Source organism: Siphateles boraxobius, unplaced genomic scaffold (genome assembly GCF_051911475.1).
Source record: "Siphateles boraxobius isolate OS27281-9 unplaced genomic scaffold, OSU_SipBor_1 56, whole genome shotgun sequence".
Lineage (NCBI taxonomy): Eukaryota > Metazoa > Chordata > Actinopteri > Cypriniformes > Leuciscidae > Siphateles > Siphateles boraxobius.
Window position 1 is genome coordinate 10,569,243 of NW_027509182.1, and position 16,640 is coordinate 10,585,882.

Here is a 16,640-nt window from a genome sequence, read left to right on the forward strand (position 1 = left end):
TAGCTTCAGTCCCAGTTAAGCGTGTGTGTTGGAGCAGACTGGAGCTGAACTTTGCAGGATGGAGGCTCTGGACTGGACAGTGCTGATATAATGTGATATAACCGTAGTTTGAAATAAAGCTTGTGTGAACTGAACAGCTGTTATTAGATCTTCGTGATTATTGGAGGGATTATACGAACATTCTCATCGTCATTTGGAGCAGCATGTGTAGATTACGTGAATCATCTCTGAGAAGTCCACATGTCCTGTAGTGTGACGTGCTTTACTCCATCTAAAACTATTTTCCAACTGCTAGTTCTTTTATAATTATTATGCATGCAGCTTTTTTACCTGCTATTTATTGAATATTTAAAAATCCATACACTGTAGGACTGGTTACAAATTGTGAATTGTAAATTAATGTTGACCAAATATACACTTTAATGCTTTTCATCTGCATCTTAAATGCATTTGAACAAAAATTATATACAGCAATACTTTAATAAATGCATATATATATATATATATATATATATATATATATATATAGATGTGTGTGTGGATGTGTGTGTGTGTGTGTGTGTGTGTGTGTGTGTGTGTGTGTGTGTGTGTGTGTGTGTGTGTGTGTGTGTGTGTGTGTGTGTGTGTGTGTGTGTGTGTGTGTGTGTGTGTGTGCCTGCGTGTGTGCGCGTGTGTGTGTTTGCGTGTGTGTGTGTGTGTGTGTGTGTGTGTGCGTGTGTGTGCGTGTGCATTTTCTCTGCACAGTGACAAAGTTGAATCTTTTCTAATCTAATCTTCTAAAGTATGCTATATAAATTTTTAACCTAAAATCTCAATGTCCAATTAAAAAAAAAGTCCACAGAGATACTACCCAACTGCATTGTGTGTTTTTGTGACTCATTTTAATAATTGAAAAATTAAAGTGTAACTTTGCTGATTTTTCAACCCGCTTTGTATTGTTACAATGTCGGTAGTATATGTAAATAAACAATGTTCACTTGTACTCCATGTCACGTGGACAGAGAAATTCACATTTATTTGTCAACAAAAGTCCACTGGATGACTTTTGACAGCTCCAGGGCTTTCGTCAAAACTACAGATTATACTTTCACATTTTTTTGTATCCCCGCCCAGGGACAGTCGAATTGACAGGAAATAACTCACTCCCGCTAAACATTTAATATTTAAATTCTTGCACCAAGGATCAGTACAAGTCAACACCATTAGGACTAAAAGTTTGCTATTTCCTTCTAAAGCGAGGAGGTATTTGACTCTGGTCAAGTGTATAACAGACTGGTGGGAGTGGCCTTGGATGGCAACATCCAATAATGCTTATAAGCCCAGTGCATTATGGGTGTTGAAGTTTTCCTAGCTATTTGCCAAAAGGGAAACTGCCTTTTTTCTGTTTTCTCTAGCCAGGTAGCATCGATTTAAAAAAAATTAAAATGCATAGGCAGCCAAGTTTTATTGACAACCCTTTTGTGAAGCACCACTTTTAATGATTTAAACATTTTTAATCTGTTTAAGAAATAGTTTTGAAATGGCCAATGCTGTAAAATTAATGGCTATTAGTCAGTAGCCAGCTAGCCAGGTCCCATTTAAATGCAGGGTCATTCAACATGAAGAAGCATGTCTTTCCATTTCACGCTTCTAGAGTCCTGCGTACAGCGGGCATCTGGCTGGCACACGGCTCTGGTGACCTACATCACCACTTACATGCTCACACATACTCACTTCTGTTTTCACATCAGCTTATTTCAGGAATGTGCTGACATTATAGGTTTTTAAAAAGAATCTAGTGAATTGAACTGTAATTGAACCAAACTCGCTCCTGCAAGGCACCGTTTAATTTCAGACATTAGTATCGCAAATAATGCAAGAAACATGGATAGAACATTCCTATCTAATCACAAGGTCATTGGTTTACCTGTACACATACCTTTTATTTCATCTTAGAAACTTTTTTTCCCTTTTTCAAGGCAAGGCAAGGCAAGGCAAGTTTATTTATATAGCACATTTCATACACAATGGTAATTCAAAGTGCTTTACATAGAAGAAATTAAAATAATCAAAAGAAATCAGAATAATTAAAACAGTTTAGAATAAAAGATAAAATACAGAAATAATCAAATGAAATCAGAATAATTAAAACATAAAATAAAATACAGTGCAAACAGTCGGACGAACAGTGGCACAGTGCTCATTCAGTAAATGCACAGTTAAACAGATGTGTTTTGAGTCTGGATTTGAATGTGACTGTAGGAGCACATCTGATCTCTTCTGGAAGCTGGTTCCAGCTGCGGCTGGCATAGTAGCTAAAAGCAGACTCGCCATGCTTAGAGTGAACCCTTGGTATTTCTAGCCGATGTGATCCTAATGATCTGAGTGATCTGTTGGGTTTGTATTCAGTGAGCATATCTGCAATGTATTGAGGTCTTAGGCCATTGAATGATTTATATACCAGTAATAATACTTTAAAATCAATCCTAAATGTAACTGGCAGCCAGTGTAAAGACCTGAGGACTGGTGTGATGTGTTCATATTTTCTGGTTCTGCTCAGAATCCTAGCAGCAGCGTTCTGTATGAGCTGCAACTGTCTTATGGTCTTTTTGGGAAGGCCAGTGAGAAGTCCATTACAATAATCCACCCTACTGGTGATGAAAGCATGCACAAGTTTTTCTAAGTCTTGACTGGAAACAAAGCATCTAACTCTTGCAATATTTTTCAGGTGATAGTATGCTGATTTAGTTATTGCTTTGACATGACTACTGAAACTAAGGTCTGACTCCAGAGACACACCAAGATTCCTGACTTGATTTTTAGTTGTTTGACCCCTAGACTGAAGGTATGCGTTCACCTTGAGAACTTCATCTTTGTTTCCAAACGCAATGACTTCAGTTTTGTCTTTGTTTAACTGAAGAAAGTTTTGGCACATCCAATTGTTTACTTCATCAATGCATTGGCAAAGGGAGTCAATGGGGCTGTAATCGTTAGGCGATAGGGATAAGTAGAGCTGTGTGTCGTCTGCATCGCTATGGTAAGCGATTTGGTTCTTTCTCATTATTTGGCTCATTGGGAGCATGTACAGGTTGAATAGGAGTGGCGCAAGAATTGAGCCTTGCGGGACTCCGCATGTCATGGATGTCCACTCAGACTTATGGTCTCCTATACTCACATAATAACCTCTGCCTCCTAAGTAGGACCTGAACCATTTTAGGACTATCCCAGAAAGCCCGACCCAGTTTTCCAGCCTGTCAAGAAGTATTTTGTGATCGACAGTGTCAAATGCAGCACTGAGGTCGAGTAGTACCAGCACTGATAATTTGCCTGTATCAGTATTTAAGCGAATATCATTTATTATTTTTATGAGCGCGGTCTCTGTACTGTGGTGCGGTCGGAAACCAGATTGAAAATGGTCAAAGTATCCATTCGAGCTTAAGAATTTTTTCAGCTGATTGAACACAACTTTTTCAATGATCTTGCCTATGAAAGGAAGATTTGAGATCGGTCTATAGTTGTTTAATATTGTCTTATCCAGATTGCTCTTTTTCAGGAGGGGCTTGACAACAGCAGTTTTCAGGGAGGTCGGAAAACTCCCAGAGAGAAGTGAGGCATTTACCACTTCTAGGAGATCTGCTTCTAAGCTGTGTAACACATTTTTGAAAAAAGATGTGGGAAGTGCGTCAAGGGCGCAGGTTGATGTTTTTAGGTGCTGTACGGTTTCTTCCAAAATTTTGCCATCAATTTCTTCGAAATCAGACATAGTGGCTACTTTCTCATCCTGTTGTCTGATCTGCCTGACCCCAGCGCAACTCCAGGATGAGCTGATCACCTTTCTGATATTATTGATTTTCTCAGAGAAGAAAGAAGCAAACTCACTGCACTTTCTCACTGAGAGCATTTCACTGGTAATCTGGCTTGGGGGGTTTGTCAGTCTCTCTACAGTAGCAAAAAGAGTGCGTGTGTTGTTTATATTGCTGTTTATAATATTCGAGAAGAAAGTCTGTCTAGCTTTGCTTAGTTCCTTATTGAAAGCATGGATGCTGTCTTTGTAGATGTTATAATGGACTACAAGTTTTGTCTTCCGCCACATGCGCTCTGCTTTTCTGCATTGTCTTTTCATATTTTGCACTGCTGTTGAGTTTCTCCAAGGTGCTTTTTGTCTGCCACTTTTCTTCTTGACTTTCACAGGAGCAATATCATCAATTACACTCTGAACTTTTGAGTTAAAAGAATCAAGGAGAAAATCAACAGAGTCAGCAGATATGCTTGGTGTTAAAGATATAGCCTTCATAAATAGTACACTAGTGTTCTCATTTAAGCATCTCTTCTTGACAGACACAGATCTAGCTTCAATGGCAGGAGAGATCAATATATCAAAGAAAATACAAAAATGATCAGACAGTGCTACATCCTTAATAACAATTGATGAAATGTTTAGACCCTTACTGATAAGTAAATCTAGAGTGTGTCCACGATTATGTGTGGGCCCATGTACATGCTGAGTCAGATCAAAAGTTTTTAAAACAGTTAAAAACAGTTTTTAAAACAGTAAAAAAGTTTTTTCATACTAATAATAACGGAAATAATATACTTAATGTCCCCCTGTAGTCAATAATTGTATCCCTTAAAACTCATCTTTGATCACCAAAATGACATATTTAAATGTTTTTTTCCTTGAATGCTTTAAAATAGCTTGATTGTAACTCTACACTCTTGCCTCATTTAGTATACGCGGTTCTATGAATATGCAAATGAGCCCCGCCTCCACTCACTCACTCAGCTCAGAGATCCACTCGTTGACGATCACACGTTGATCTGATTGGTTACAAGGTAGTTTGTGACGTCAGAAACACCAGCAATTTCTAACTGGGTTTTTGAGACTGTCTTTGGTTCACTGCAGTTTTAAGGAGAAAATAATCAGCAATGGTGTTGACATGAATTTACACATGGTTTGTCTTAAAGCATATTAAAAACACCACATAGACATATAAACAACATTAAAAGCTGGATTTTCACCACAGGGAGACTTTAAGAAGTGTGAACTGAATGTAATGTTTTCAACACTTTATTGCATGGTAATTGAAATTAAATGAAAATATATTATAGATTACATTTTTAGTAAATGTATTTAGATGAACTTAAGAGGTTTTTTTTGACCCACTTAAGTTGGAAAATGGTTTTGGAAAATTTGGAAAATGGAAAAATGGTAAATGGAAAATTTATACTTTCATATTTTCATAATTGCTTCTGTTGTTTTTGAAATATAAAGCTGAAATGCTGTACTGCTGAATGTACTGACAAGCATTTATGGTCAATGTAATGTACTTTAATGTAATTTCTATTGAAACTTGTATGTCATGTATTTAAATGAATTTGTATTTACGCATACAGTATGTAGTACATTAAAACAAAACAAAGTTAAAATTGCAGTCAAGTTCTTTACATGTGCTTTAGTATGTAGTCAACACATCAAAATAAGTGTACTTCTTTAAAGCACCACATAAAACATGATTTAAAATGTGAATGATTTTTTTATTTAACATTTAACATACAAAGTGCACTCTCTTTAAGTACACTTAAGTGGCCTTTTATTTAATCAATATTATATTATCTACAAGCAGTTTTTTTATGTATACATATTTAAGTGCACACTCAATTCAAAAGAGCACACTTTTTTCACAAGGGTAATGGCAATCTAAGCCATTTTTCGTTCTCTGCTATTTCCACAAGGGTGTTGCACAAAGGATTTGACGCTTAAATCCATAACTTGTCTTGTAAAGCTTTACTTTTTCTTTGTCTTGTTACATTATAAGACAGATCAAACTCAGAACTACTTTACACTTTTCCACGTTCAAAAGACTGTCTAGCGCCAACCCTTCTTTCTCCCTTATTCTTCTTCAAAAACATGTATGAAACTATTCAAAGTCACATGATACAATACAAATAACACAAAATATAGATTTATCAAAAGGAAGAATATTACAAAATTCTAAAAGTAATCACAAGGTCACTGGTTTACCTGTACCTTTACTTCTTATTTCATGTTAGAAGCTTTCATTTTCAATACATTTCCTATGTTTTATTGAAATAAAAACTTCTTTTTTTTTATCTGCCTTTAATAAGCTATCATTTCCTTGCACAAGCAATGTGGGACAACAAGTTACATGCTTAAGTTTAATAGTTTGTTCACATCCTGAACCCAAAGCATAAGAAATAGCAATAGCGCTGCTTGTGTTAGCGAGGCCCTCAGTTAAACAGCGCTTGTGTGAGCGAGGCACAGGATTAATGTGTGCTCATGGCTTCTCTTGCCAAAAGGCATTTACGAATCCTTCGCTCTCAGTCTCTGTTTCTATGCACATTCTCTTCAGCACTCTCCTCTTGTTCTCGCTGTCATGTTGTTGCCCCTCTCTCATTTCTTTCATTCTCAGTCTTTCCCACATTCTTTTTCATCTTACAGTATCACTTACAGTATAAATACACACTAATATACTGAAATTAGTTTTATGGAGAATAAGAAATATAATATAATATAATATAATATAAGTATAATATAATATATTATAGTAATATAATATAATATAGTAATATAATATAATATAATACAATACAATACAATACAATATAATATAATATAATATAATTAAAAAAATTATATGACCATTGTAATATATTTAAGCAGTTTTGGTTCGGATGTTTAGATATTTTTTTCAAGTGTAGAAATAATAATAATAAAAATAGGTTTTCAGATTTTGTGTCCTCCTTTTTCTGCAGGGCTGAAATTACTCTCGGCAACATCATTAAGAAGAAAGGCTGGAGGTGACTTGTTTATTCTTATGCTTCTCATTTTTGATGAATTTTGTGGCCAATCAGTTTGAGTGTACATATTCTTCTTCTCAGACAGTAATCATGGAAAAAGTTTTTACATTTTATCTTTTATTTCTTCCTGTGCTCCGGGTTTAGTCAGGTTGAGTTCAGAGTAAATGCGGGTGTTATCTGGATTCAGTGGAACAAAATTATAGGACAGGATTAGGTTTGATCTCACTATAATAACCACCATTCCCCCCCCCCCCCCAAAAAAATCTGTTTCAGACGGTCCAGTTATGTAGTAACGACTAAAATCTACTGGGGAGGACAGTGAGTATCTGTTCAGTTCTACAATCTTATAGATTAACATGAATATTCAATAATCAGAATAGTGTCAAAATGAACATATAAACAAAAAGTAATATACAAATTACATTTATATTTTGCAGATATTATATATATATATATATATATATATATATATATATATGTGTGTGTGTGTGTGTGTGTGTGTGTGTGTGTGTGTGTGTGTGTGTGTGTGTGTGTGTGTATGTGTGTTAGTGCTGTCAAAACGATTAATCACGATTAATCGCATCTAAAATAAAGGTTTGTGTTTATATAATATGTGTGTACATATACATATATAGATATATATACTCTATATGTGTGTATATGTATATTATGCATATATTATACACACACATACATATATGTATATATAAATATATAGATAGATACACATTATATAAAAAACGACAGCACTAATATATATATAAATATCTGTAAAATTGTTCACATACTTTTTTTACATTTATTAATTGTTAATTCTATATATATATATATAATATATAGAATTATATAAGTGTACAATTAAGATATTGTGTTTAAAATGTAAGTCATTCAATATTAACTTTGTGTACTCCATGTTCCAGCATGCTAATACTCAGTGAATATATTGTAGTCCATATCTTCTCCTCTCTGACATCTGCATTCATAATCCTCAGGGCAGAGACAGAGAGAGGCCTGTCTAGAAAACACATCATAGAAGGTAAAGTGCTGCTCATCCCACCTCTCTGGATTATGACGATAACGATTAAGCGGAGAGACAGTGATGGTGATGTGTCTACAGGTCTCAGAGGTTCCCTGTCTAGACTACAGCTGGATTACGTGGATATTGTCTTTGCCAACCGAAACGATGTCAACAGCCCCATGGAAGGTCTATCTTCCCTTTTACATCTTTTATGGCATGTGTTATGAATGAATCATTTATGCTATATCGCTTATCACGAGCACTGTTGTGTGTATGTTCTTTCAGAGGTAGTACGTGCGATGACATTTGTTATAAACCAGGGTATGGCCATGTACTGGGGCACGTCACGCTGGAGCGCCATGGAGATCATGGTAGGATCTATCGCCCCGCAATATACCAAACGTTCATTCCATAAGCATACCATCTGTTCTTCATAATATAACAACTTACCATTGTAATGAAATAAGTGTTTACCAGTGTTGGGTAATTTATAGTGGTTCAGCTGTAGTCAAGCTACTCTTTTGAGAAAGCTTGTTACACTACAAGCTACCAAGACCCAAGGGCATAATGGCATTTTAAATAAAAGGCTATCCAGCAATATCATTTATAATTTTATTTCTATGTTTCTCAATTATATTACATGCATCTGCAACTTGAACAAACATATTTATATATTACATGATGAAACTACATTTGCCAAAAAATTTCACTATGAATAAGAAGATTCAGGAACTCAAAATGTTTTTTTTTTTTTTAAAGGGTAACTAAACACTAAAACAACTTTTTAGTTAGCCTACTTATCTTTAAGAATGGAGCTTCATAAATGCTGTTCATTGATTCGAGTACATTTTTTGACATTTGGGTATAAAGTGTTTTAATTTTCAAATATATGGTGTAAAAACGTCTGAGTGCTGCCCTCTTCAGGTTAAACGGAAAGCTCCTGCAGTAGGGGTACTCTCTGACGTAGAATACTCTCTGACGTCACTCTGTCACGCCCTTGGTGCGAGCTCACCACGCTCTTGGCAGCCCCTGGTATAAAACCATCTGGTTCTGTCAAAACTACTGTAGCGAGTCAGGAGTTGGAATTACAAGTATTGAAAACGATCAGGATAGATACTGTATATATTAGCATCTAGTTAGCATAGCATTTATATAGTTATTTAGATTATTTCGTGTAGCCTAGGTAGTTAATCTCGCCTATCGCTCCAGTGTGCAACCTGCATTTTACGTGGGATTGCTTCTCCAACGCAATGGAGGTGGAAATGGGCTTCTCCACACAGCTAGCGGTGCCAAACGCTGCTCTTCATACCTGCATGAACTCCACCACTGCAGCGGCGTCATGATGTGAGTGAGCATATATTTTTAATCACAATTTATGTTCCTTCTTATTAGGCTAAAGTTAATCCTCTGGTGTCGACAAACGCGCCCGGCGCGATTTGCTGATTATTTTTTTCACATAGCAGCAAAATATATTGAACGTAATAGTAATAATAATCCTGGAAAAAATTACCTTAAAATGACTGAATATAAGAATAATCGGATGCCGATCGCGATGCGGGAGTCAAGACCGCAGTTTGAGCTGGTGTCCACAGACAATTCACCCTCCTCCACTTCAGGTGAAGGTGGGGGAAAAGTTCTCGACTTCAAATGACCGCTCTGTTGCAAAGCTACTTGCGTCACTCCATTTTAGCTAGTTTGATAGCAGCTGTCACTGCGGGTCTCAGGTGCACGCCCCCCCGCTCAGCCCCGCCCTCGGTTCGTTCCCTCTATCTCCGCTGGGCTCTGCCCACTTTTCCAGCATTTTTCAAATATTGCCAGTGGGTGGAGTCAGGCCTTGACCAGGGGTTTAGTTACCCTTTAAACTAAACTGTTCGATTTACCGGGTCCATTGGACTTTCAAACACAACTTTTGAAAAAAACATGTAGGAGAATGTGTTTGATTATTAACAGCAATGTAACATTTGGTTGTGACACTTCTACTCACTGAAAAAAGTATACTGTTACTGGAAACACGACACTATTATGAATATAAATGAACTACTGTCACACAATATAACATTTGATTAAAGCTACACTGTGTAACTTTTGCGCTCTAGGGGTTAAAAAACAAAACTGCATGTATTTTGTGGAAGAACATTGTTTTGGCTGTGCGTCGGCTCTGCATGACTGTGCGGATGAATATAGTTATGCTGCTTCTCTTAAAACATTCACTATAGGCTTAAGAGATTTAACCAGTTTATATGGAAAGGATCTCAAGCTGACTAGCTAAAGACGTTACTGTGGCTTTACCCATTAATACACACGCTACTTCCTCGAGAATAAATTCCAGCACAGCGTTACAACAACCGTAATGAAATGACCCTTCACAATAGATGATGCTTTACAATCAACTCTGTTAGAGAGAGATATCTGGTAATTTATCTGTTTAATAAAATACCTTAAAAAACAAACGCAATCTCCGCATTTCAGTTTTCTTAGTTCTTGCCATCCACGAAAAGCCAAGGCGATGTTGATTCTTGTTTTATTACGATCTCTGTCGCGTTCTCTTTTTGCCAGCAGACTCTCCTCTGGAAGTAGGATTGATGACGAATTGATGCATTATTTAAATTTTGTTGATTTTTAACCAAAAAAAAGTTACATAGTGTACCTTTAAATTTGTTGTGTCACTTCTTTTATTTACTCCTAAACAGTTTACTCCTGCTGTATACAACACTGGTTGTTAGCATCTCGGCCACAGAAAGGACTGTCTAACCTGTTCTTGTTTTCTGTGTGTGTTTGTGTTTAGGAGGCATACTCCGTAGCGAGGCAGTTTAACTTAATCCCCCCAGTATGCGAGCAGGCCGAGTATCACTATTTCCAGAGGGATAAAGTGGAGGTGCAGCTGCCAGAGCTCTACCACAAGATCGGTCAGTCCACAAGAGTTACCTTCAAATCATTCATTATACCAAATGTGTTATTAAACCAAAAAATGTGCCATTAAACCAAATGGAAGTGGCTCAGATTGTAGACTACATGTAGTATGCAACGTGCCATGGGCCGTAGTCATGACTGATCACTCTACTGTATATTAGCACGCTTTGCAAGTCTTAAGTCTTTTTCACGCTATTAAGAGCTCAGTCACTGATGAAGCAGTTACCACGATATAATGAAATATTTTTTTGTTTTTTAAACGTTTTATGCTATAAAAATATATTTTGTTAGGTATATTTTATTTCGCAAGGACCGTTTAATGACACTAACCCCACGTTCCAGCATGAAAATAGCTGAGCTGAAGGACAAAATGTACTGAAGAAGTAGTTCATACCACAGTACTATGACGCAAATGCAACTTGTGATGCCCAACTTCTTAAATTATGAACATTTTTAAAATAATTACTTTAATTGTTGGATTTGAGGTTTAATTAGGACGGATGTCAACTCAAACTCCATGTCTTGTGACTGTCACATGTCATGTCAGGCGTTGGAGCGATGACCTGGTCTCCTCTCGCATGTGGGCTGATCACAGGAAAATACAGCGATGGCGTTCCAGACTGTTCAAGAGCCGCAATGAAAGTGAGTCATGAAGAGTTTGTCAGCAGTAGATATTCTCTCCTCCCTCTTTTCAATTTCTCATTGTCATTTGATTTGATATTTTGTCATCTAATGCAGTGACATTGATATTATATCCCTGTACTTAATGGTCTCAATGTTTGATTGTGCATTAGGGTTATCAGTGGCTAAAGGAGCGAGTGCACAGTGAAGAAGGGCGCAGACAGCTTGCAAAAATCAAAGAGCTCCACCTGGTGGCCGACAGGCTGGGCTGCACGGCTGCTCAACTCGCCATTGGTGAGTGTCTCTCACTATTGGTGCTGATCGACTTTCAGGATTATTCGGGCCAAGAATCATCAACCAGTTATTAGAGCATGCCAGACTGAGAAAGTGCTTGCTATTTTTACATGCGATATGTATCAGACGGTCATCAAACGGTTTGTTCATTCAAATGTCTTTAATAAAAAAAGGTGCTTGTCTACAGTTGTCTACATATTGTGAAATCTCTCACTCAGCGTGGTGTTTGCGCAGTGAAGGGGTTAGTTCTGTACTTCTTGGTGTCTCCAATACAGACCAGCTTATTGAGAACCTCGGAGCCCTGCGGGTAATAAACACACACACACACACTCACACACACACACACACACACACACACACACACACACACACACACACACACACACACACACACACACACACACACACACACACACACACACACACTCATACACACTACCGCTCAAAAGTTTTTTTAAAATGTGTTTTGAAAGAAGGTCAAGGAAGGAATGTTTACAGTATAATTGTAATTACTAAAGTCTTCAGTCAAATTATCCTTCAGAAATCATTCCCCTGTGAAAAAAGAAGTGTGCTTAGTTGTATTACAGTACATGTGTACTTGTAGTGCACTTAAAATCTTAAGTAAATAAAAAACAAATCTATACTTAGTTGCAGGTGATATAATATTGATTAAATAAAAGTTCACATTCATGACTACTGTATGTTTATTAACACACTTAAGTAGTTTTATAATAACGTAAAATTAAAATTTAAGTCTTTTGTGGTGCTTTAAAGAAGTACACTTATTTTTACGTGTCGACTAACATAAAGTACTAAAAATGTAAAGTACTGGATTATGATTTTAACTGTAGCGTGTTATTTGTAAATATTTTTTAAATGTACTAATTTAAAACCTTATCATAAATATATATATATATAAATACATGACATTCATGTTTCAATAGAAATTACATTAAAGTATATTTTGGTTTAACATGAATGCTTATCAGTACACTTTAACCATATTTCAAAGACAATTATGAAATTACATATGAAGATGAACTTAAGCTCTACTAAAGTGGGTAAAAAAACTCTTAAGTTCAACTAATTGCATTTAATATAAATGTAAACTATAATATATTTTAATTTAATTGTAAATAACATCCAATTCAATGTCAGAAGGCGTTACATTCAATTCACACTTGAGTTTATTCTTTTGAAGTATATTATTTACATAAATAAATAAAGTGCTAAAGTGTACTTCTTTTTCACAAGGGTTCTACTATTCTGATTTGATGTTCAAGAAACATTTCTTATTATTACCCATGCTGAAAATATTAGTTTTGCCTGATATTTCTGTGGAAACTGTGATACATTTCCTCGATGATTGATTAGAGAGTTCAAAAGACACTTTTGATCAATGAGACTCAGCCTTACCTAATAACATTATTTGCATATTCTCTTCAGGTGCTATCTCAAATGACGCCTCAGACTGTGAGTGAGATGGATGCTCTCCTGGGCAACAAGCCTCACTCCAAGAAAGAGTCCCGTGCGTGAGAGAACTAGAGATGACATGAACATGTGCAGCCTGAAAAGACAAAGAAAGCAAGGGGGGAAAGACGGAACACGGCCTACCATTGCTTTTCTGCTCTCCCGTATATTACAACACCTGCATGCCTTCTGCAACATGCTTCCAGCCCACACCGATACCACACCACTCTCTGTAACCCTACTCAAATATCCCAACATAACCTATCAATTAAACATGGACATGGCTGTCATCACAGAAATGCCACGAACAACAACTTTTTCATTTCTTTATTCGGAGAGACTGAAGTTTCATTCTTCAGGAGGAAGTACTGCCGATTGAAGGAGGTGAATGAGAGTGTCACAAATCTTCTTTATCAGCAGGCCCAGACAGAATCTGTATTTTCTTGCAGTTTCCACTGCAGAATTCCAGTTTCCACTGCAGAATTCCACAGTTTCCACTGCAGAATTCCACAGTTTCCACTGCAGAATTCCAGTTTCCACTGCAGAATTCCAGTTTCCACTGCAGAATTCCAGTTTCCACTGCAGAATTCCACAGTTTCCACTACAGAATTCCAGTTTCCACTGCAGAATTCGAGTTTCCATTGCAGAATTCCAGTTTCCACTGCAGAATTCCACATTTTCCACTGCAGAATTCCAGTTTCCACTACAGAATTCCAGTTTCCACTACAGAATTCCAGTTTCCACTGCAGAATTCCACTACAGAATTCCAGTTTCCACTGCAGAATTCCACATTTTCCACTGCAGAATTCCAGTTTCCACTACAGAATTCCAGTTTCCACTACAGAATTCCAGTTTCCACTGCAGAATTCCACTACAGAATTCCAGTTTCCACTGCAGAATTCCACAGTTTCCACTACGGAATTCTGTACAATGGATCAAAGTGATAAAATGTGACCCTGGATCACAAAACCCTGTTTTTTGAAAAAACCGTCCAACCCTTGCAATTCTGACAAGTCGCACGGGTGTATTTGTGGCAATAGCCAACAATACATTGTATGGGTCAAAATTATTGATTTTTCCTGATTCCAAAAATCAGTAGAATATTAAGTAAAGATCATGTTTCATGAAGATATTTTGTAAATTTCCTACCGTAAATATTTATATAAAAAATTATTTTTGTGAGTGGATGCAACAAAAGCGCGAACATAAATGGACAACTTTAAAGGCGATTTTCTCAATGTTTAGATTTGTTTGCACCCTCAGTTTCCAGATTTTTAAATAGTTGTATCTCTGCCACATATTGTCATATCCTAACAAACCATAAATCAATGGAAAGCCTATTTATTCAGCTTTCAGATGATGTATAAATCTCAATTTCCAAAAATTGACCTTGGTTTTGTGGTCCAGGTACACTTTTGTGACAAATGAGTTCAAGGAAGCTAAGAGTGCTATATTATTATTGGCAGCTGGAAGCATTATCAAATATTTATTAAACCAAGATGTGCGGGGCGAACGATGTGAAGCAGTTTATGAATCCTGCCAGAACTCTCCGCAGATTCCTTGTGGGCCTGGATGTGCAGATATGTGTTGAAGAAAGTATGAGCGAGTGTGTGTGTGTGTGTTTGTGTGCATGCAGTGACTCTTTCGATCTAACTCTCGGTTGCTGGTGTTCCACCTGAGTGACTCGTAAAAATGGACTTGATGCAAGCGAAGCAGTTTCTGAGGTGCCTGTCCCCATTCGCTGCCTGTCACATTTTTCGCGGTGCAGGAGAGCGTGGCAAAGACTCCGCCGTGTGACGGGAACAACACGCAGCAACTGCAAACAGCTGTTTGGACACATCACAAGTCTTCCTCCATTTCCCTCCTTTCCATCTCTCCTTGTGTTTACAACAGTGCACCTGTCCCTTTAAGAGAATCCATGCAGTTAGGGGAGGGGCGTGTGAGTGTGTATACGGTACCTTGCAAACATTTTCAGACCTTCACCAATTCACTTGTTTAAAAGTCTTTTAGTCAGAATTACTATTGCTATTGTTGTTTTTTTAGAAAAATCATAAGCATGATCCCTAACCCCACCCCACCCCTAAACCTAACCATCAGTGGGGAGTAAGCAGATCGTATGAAAACATGAATGAATTCATAAGAATTAGCCACAAATTTGCAACAAAAGTTAGAAACTGCCATGAGAATGGGTTGTAGCAACAGCGTTTGCCTAAGCTAGTTGGAAAATCTAAAAAAAATAAAATAAAAATAAAGCTAATAACTGAAAATCTAATTTTTAATCCAAACATCATTTGACTGTTAAACTGATCATTTGATCACTGTTAAAGTCCTGATAAAAAGAAAGTAGTAACATTCTCTAGTGTTTACTGGCTCGAGTGTCACTCACATGAGATCCACCAATAGCAAACCACATCCATCAAAACATCAAATCAATTCCCACAACAAAAACAAGTCCTACCCTACATTTTATTTTCTTGTTCCATTTCTCTCACATACGTGTTTGAGAAGTATGACTGGGCTGGATACAGCAGGGACTGTTATTTTTGCAAATCTGTTTTTCTGTTTGGTGTTGCAGAAGATACACACTTCACCTTTATATGCAGGATTTGTAATTCATCCTAATTTAAAACTTGGTTCCTGGTCTGAATACTTTTGCAAGGCATCATATGTGGGGCTTGGCTTGAGCGGTCAGCATCCTTTGCACTAAGTGGACTGAGTCATAATTTAAAGGTCATAGTTCACAATTAGTCATGAAGGGTCATAGGTTAACATGACCAGAGAACTGTGCTAGTATTTCTTTGTGTGTTTGACAAATACAAGCTGCGTCAGTGACAATGAAAAGCGAAGGTCTTCACTTTTAACGTGTATGTGTCATTCCATTATTTCAGAGAGAAAGACACAGATTTGCTAGATTAAATATCTATTGTTAATGTCCAACAATCACAATGCGCAGTGCCTCAGAACCAAAATGATTCCATAACCCAAAACTCGTCGCATGGTGTACTGTCAGTTACCACAGAAAATCATTTGGACTGATCTCAGCTTGTAAAAATAAAAATGTTCTTTACCGTAATGCATTTGAAATGACATCTGGGGGCAAATGCACCACAAGTTTTAAAGCTAAAATGAAGCTCAGCTGAAAAATCAGATACTTTGCACAGAGAAGTGATTTTCGCGCATTAGTCTTGTCAAGTCTTGTCGTTACACTTTCAAATTGGTATGTATTTCAACATTTACCATAGTACAATGCCTTGCCCCATACACTTCCACTATTGCGAGTGCATTACTGTAAAAACGCAATTGCATTTTTAAAATCGCAAACTAAATCATAAGCTCCAACTATTTTCTGTTGTAATTGACAGCATGTTGCCGAACCCCATGGAAGCTTGTTTCTGCAACAGAATAAAAAATCAATTTAATTGCGACTTTTTATCTTGCAATTCTGACTTTGTATCTCGCAATTGTAAGTTTATATCTCACATTTCTGACCTTTTTTTTTCCGCACTTTAGAGATTATAACTTGCAATTT

General features: G+C 36.9%; 1 protein-coding gene across 6 annotated transcripts in view; it reads left to right on the forward strand.

Annotated features, from left to right (window-relative positions):
* The window catches only part of LOC143715086 (voltage-gated potassium channel subunit beta-3), an 84,782-nt gene extending 69,249 nt beyond the window's left edge, over positions 1–15,533 (forward strand). For 4 of the 6 annotated variants that reach the window (XM_077206718.1, XM_077206720.1, XM_077206721.1 and 1 more), the window contains 10 exons: positions 6,754–6,798; positions 7,072–7,116; positions 7,791–7,834; positions 7,916–8,002; positions 8,102–8,187; positions 10,602–10,722; positions 11,274–11,368; positions 11,521–11,641; positions 11,860–11,948; positions 13,088–15,533. In XM_077206718.1, the coding sequence (XP_077062833.1) occupies positions 6,754–6,798; positions 7,072–7,116; positions 7,791–7,834; positions 7,916–8,002; positions 8,102–8,187; positions 10,602–10,722; positions 11,274–11,368; positions 11,521–11,641; positions 11,860–11,948; positions 13,088–13,177 (823 nt within the window). In that variant the 3' untranslated portion in view covers positions 13,178–15,533. Of the gene's footprint in view, positions 1–6,753; positions 6,799–7,071; positions 7,117–7,790; positions 8,003–8,101; positions 8,188–10,601; positions 10,723–11,273; positions 11,369–11,520; positions 11,642–11,859; positions 11,949–13,087 lie in introns of all 6 variants that reach the window. The other 2 variants (XM_077206716.1, XM_077206717.1) reach the window with 1 other exon arrangement.
* The last annotated feature ends 1,107 nt before the right edge of the window (positions 15,534–16,640 follow it).